Source organism: Dendrobium catenatum, unplaced genomic scaffold (assembly GCF_001605985.2).
Source record: "Dendrobium catenatum unplaced genomic scaffold, ASM160598v2 fragScaff_scaffold_123, whole genome shotgun sequence".
Classification (NCBI taxonomy): Eukaryota; Viridiplantae; Streptophyta; class Magnoliopsida; order Asparagales; family Orchidaceae; genus Dendrobium; species Dendrobium catenatum.
The window spans coordinates 1,556,421-1,560,669 of record NW_021318585.1 but is presented as its reverse complement, the minus strand read 5'-3'; the positions used below and the strand labels follow the sequence as shown (position 1 = coordinate 1,560,669).

General features: G+C 42.9%; 1 protein-coding gene across 1 annotated transcript; it reads right to left on the bottom strand.

Moving 5' to 3' along the window:
• Nucleotides 1-1,141: 1,141 nt before the first annotated feature.
• LOC110098447 (pentatricopeptide repeat-containing protein At1g79490, mitochondrial) lies at nucleotides 1,142-3,740 on the bottom strand. Its single transcript, XM_020825287.2, has one exon. The coding sequence runs from the start codon at nucleotides 3,664-3,666 to the stop codon at nucleotides 1,279-1,281; it is 2,388 nt and encodes a 795-aa protein (XP_020680946.1). The 5' UTR covers nucleotides 3,667-3,740; the 3' UTR covers nucleotides 1,142-1,278.
• Between the last annotated feature and the right edge of the window lie 509 nt (nucleotides 3,741-4,249).

Genomic DNA, 4,249 nt, shown 5'->3' with positions numbered 1-4,249 from the left:
AGCATAGAGCACAGTATGGCAATGCTGTTGTTCCAACATAAGAGTGCTGTGAACCCAACGTCGCCGCACTACAGTTCAACGTCACAGTGTTATGAGATAAAGAAGTCAACATCAAGATGTTGCAGGTGCATGCACTGCGGCACTACAAGTCGGTTGAGTCAGCTTTTCCTTCATTTTTAAAGAGTTGTATATTATTTTTTGAAGGGGTTTAACTCGTGAAAAACTCTTGTATTCGCGTCTCGAGAAAATGGATGTGATCGTGAAGAAATTCTTGAGTAACTCTTGTATTAGGGTCGGTTTAGTCAGTTTTTTACTTCATTTTTTAAGAGTTATATTCATTTTTGAATGCTGTAACTCGTGAGAAACTCTTGTATTTGCAAGTAGAAACGGTGGACGTTAGTGTGAAGTGAAGAAGAGTGTTATAGTGAAGATCTATACAATTTCTCCCATTTTTTATAGTGGATTTCTTGGTGTTGTGTGGTTTCATGGTTTTTTTAGATTTCAGTTCTTCCATGTTAAATCCTAATATTCTTTTCTCTTCGCTACATTTTCTCTTTCTTGTCTGTTTCATTCTTGGTTTACTTACTAACAAAATAAAAATCTCTCCTACGATATAAACCTTGAAAACTTAATTAGAAGTCCCTCTTTGTTCTTATAAGTTCAGTAAAAGCCCGATGTAGGACCTAGAAATTCCAAAGATTATAAAAAATTTTCACCAAAGGTTTAAATGATGAAAAACATTCTTATCAAAACAATAAACAATAATATGTACCAATAACACTATGAAAAAGGGTAAAAGAAAAGAAGACGTTGTAAACAATCCGATTAGAGATTCCAAGTATTAGTCTAAAGATGAAAGGTCCTCAACTGAGCAAAAAAAAAATTACAAGAAATTTGTATGCAAAGATGCAAATGAGTAGAAAGCCACTGTAACTCAATCAATGCAACATGGTCCAAAATTGCATTTCAATAAATAATTCTAAAACATAACAACTCTTAAAATTGAAGAACTCCCAATTGCCAACACTAAAGTTGTGTTACTATAAGAAAACTGGATACCTTTGGGAGATGAAGGTTAGTTGCACTCTTGATCCAAATCGTAGAAATTTTGAGAACATTAACTGAAATGCTGCAAAAATTATTATTCCGAAACTATAGATCTAGGACTGTATTGCACGGTATAAATACAGTGAATCTTTCCATAAGGGATTTCGTTCCTCCTCTATTATAACATACAAATTCAAATAACAAAATCTAATTATGTTGACCTTAAATAAGTCACCTAGATAAAACTGGCTTTGGAGGTGAAAGTGATCGAACCTCTGGTGCTGAGCTAGGGAAAAGCACATTAAGCTTGTGCATTAGAACATCAGACTTTGATGGTATTTCGTTCAGTAGAAATTGTTGGACGATAGGCTTTTTGAACCATTCGAGTATTGAATCCCCAGGTGCCCTCAAAACGACCTTGCTCACCTCAAATGGAGATTCAACAGATGCAAGCATCTGTGCTACAACCATCTTGAGCATTGAACCAGTCACAAGCTTTATACGTCGGGGCACGACACCATAGTAGAGCATCCTCTTCCTAAAACGGTGCAGGGTGTGCACGACAGCCACCAAAGCAGCCCCAACTGACAAATTCCGGACATCCAACGACCATGCAATATGTTGATCAAATACAATTGCTTTAGGGAATAACTTGTTCTCATAAGCCACCTTCCAAACACACCTTGCACGGTTCATTTGACCCATAAGCACCAGGTAATTAAGAAGAACATTGACAAAATACCTAGCCGCACTTTCCTCCATCTCATAATCAATTTCTTGAAAGAATTCTCTCACAAAAGATAACACAGGCTTCTTCCTCTGCTCTGTTCCAGTAAAGAGGCCGCACATGAACCAATGCGCCTTGTGCTTTGTCACACTCATTATATCCATTATAGCTCTCTCGTTCTTCTCATCCTGACATCTCACCAAATGGGCAAGAATTGAAGTGTAGAGTATCAAATCAACCTTGGCAGCAGAGTTTACATAGGTTTCAAGAAGTGGACGAGCTGATTCATATAAAGCTGCCTTCATGCAGGACTCAAACAATTGACGGATAATGAAATTGTTAGTCCTGATTCCAGCTGAGCCCATAAAGCGAAGCCATCTCAATGCCAGATCGTTCGATCCCTCCTTGATATATATCATCAGCATATCGCTTGCATTCACATCAACAGCGAAACCACCAGCCTTCATCTCAAGTAGGACCTTCGCAGCCAAATCCAAGAGTTTCTTGGTGGCCAGAACAGTAAGCAGCGAAGTATAAGTGTTCAAACCAGGCCGAAGGCCAGTCTTGATCATGGAATTGTAAAGCCGCATTGCAGGGTCAACCTGTCCTGCGGCAGAGTGCATTTCAATGAGGGAAGCATAGGTGGAGGGAGTAGGGAGAAAACCAGCCTTCTCCATGTCGGCAAAGAGAGTGGCTGCCAGATCAAGTCGACCACATCTTGCCTGCGCTTCAATCATCATCGTATAAAGACCAAAGTTCGGCCTGAAGCCACCGGCCTTCATTTCATCCCAGAGGCCAAGGCCGGCATCGAGCTTTCCAGCCTTCACCAACGACTCGATCATAGAGACATACATTGTAACAGAAGGCTTGTACCCGGAGGCAAGCATCTCACGGTAGAGCCCCACAGCTGCATCCAACCGCCCAGCCTTGCCCATGGAGTCTACCAAAGCAGAATAAATAGGAAAACCAGGCCGGGCAGCGCTACGAGACTTGGAATCCTGGAAGAGGCGGAGGGCGGCATCGAGGCGGCCAGACCGCGCGAGGGCAGGGATCATGAGGTCGTAGGTGGAGGAGTCAAGGGGGCATCCGCTAGCCTCCATGGCTTCGTATATCTCAAATGCCTTATAAGGCAATCCCTTGCTGAGAAACAAGGTTATAAGAGAATTGTAAGTCTGAGTGGTAAATTCATTAAAGCTTAAATCGCGCAGCTTCTTGAAGCAGTGGAAGGACACCTCCATGCGGCCGCCAAGGGCGAGGTACTGAATCGCCCGGTTAAGAGCTGAAGGGAAGGCGGTTTTCCCCTCCGTCATATTGGCATCCGAAACGATCTCGTCAAAGAGGGAGAGAACGGAGTCTATATCGCCAGCAGAATGGAGGCGGTCAAGGATAACGGAGTAGGAGTCGTCGGAAGGGGAAAACCAAGGTTGGCGGCGGGCCCATCGGAGGAGGGAGAGAGATGACTCGGGATCGGAAAGGTGGGCGAGAGCGAGGTGGATGTGGGATGGGGAAGGGGTAAAAGGGAGGCGATCGAGATGAGAGTGTAGGTCAGGGCCCCACCGCCATCGGCGGGCGATCTCAACGATCTTAGCCGCAGCGGCGGGTGGTGAGAGGGGCTTTCGTAGGTCGCCGACCATTACGTGGGAATCAAGGCCGGGCTCGGTGGCACGGAGGCCTCGGCCGGAGCAGATGACGCCGCCGGATTCGTCAAGGTAGAGGATGTCGTCTGTCCATTCAGCACCCGAGCCTTCGCGGCCTCCGCCGGTTGTAGCATCGGAAGAGATAGGGCAGGAGAGAGGTACTGTGTAACTGTTTAGGGCCTGCAATCGGGGAAGGAGGTCGGGGTAGAGGAGACGGCGAGCTTGCTGCTTGAGGGCTCCGAAGCGGACGAGCATTCCGATCGACTGGCCCGTAGCAGTGTAAAGGACTGGAGCAAACTAGAGCCCAAATTGAAAATTATTTAGGTTTTTAATAACTGGCCACTCAATTTAGCTGATATTTTAAGGTTCTTAAAAAATCAAAAGCAAATGAAGTTGAATGAAATATTGTCAAAACGTGAGATTTATAAAAAAAAAAAAGATAAATTCTTAATAATTTATTATTATTATTGTGTGCTACAATAATCTTATTTACCTTGATATCTTATAAAGACCCCACACATATATATAAAATAAATCAAGAGCAACTTATATGAGCTATAAAATTATTTTTGTGAAAAAATTATTTGGCGATTGTAATTAGATGGTAGTGGTTGAACAATGATCCCAGCTTATATTTTTTTTATATATGTTTCTAATATTGAAACCATCAAATTTTTTTTTCTCATAGACTAGGAAATTCAAAAATAAAGGGAAAGCTGATAATCTCGAAGTCCCTACTTCTAGAAAAATTATTAGGTGCGAAGTCCAAACATAGCTCTATGTTCAAACTCCAATAAAATGCTAACAATTGCAGCCCAACGACCAGACCCGATCCACT

Excerpts from the sequence above, each read along its gene's own strand:
- LOC110098447 (XM_020825287.2), bottom strand. The coding sequence starts at position 3,666 with ATGCTCGTCCGCTTCGGAGCCCTCAAGCAGCAAGCTCGCCGTCTCCTC.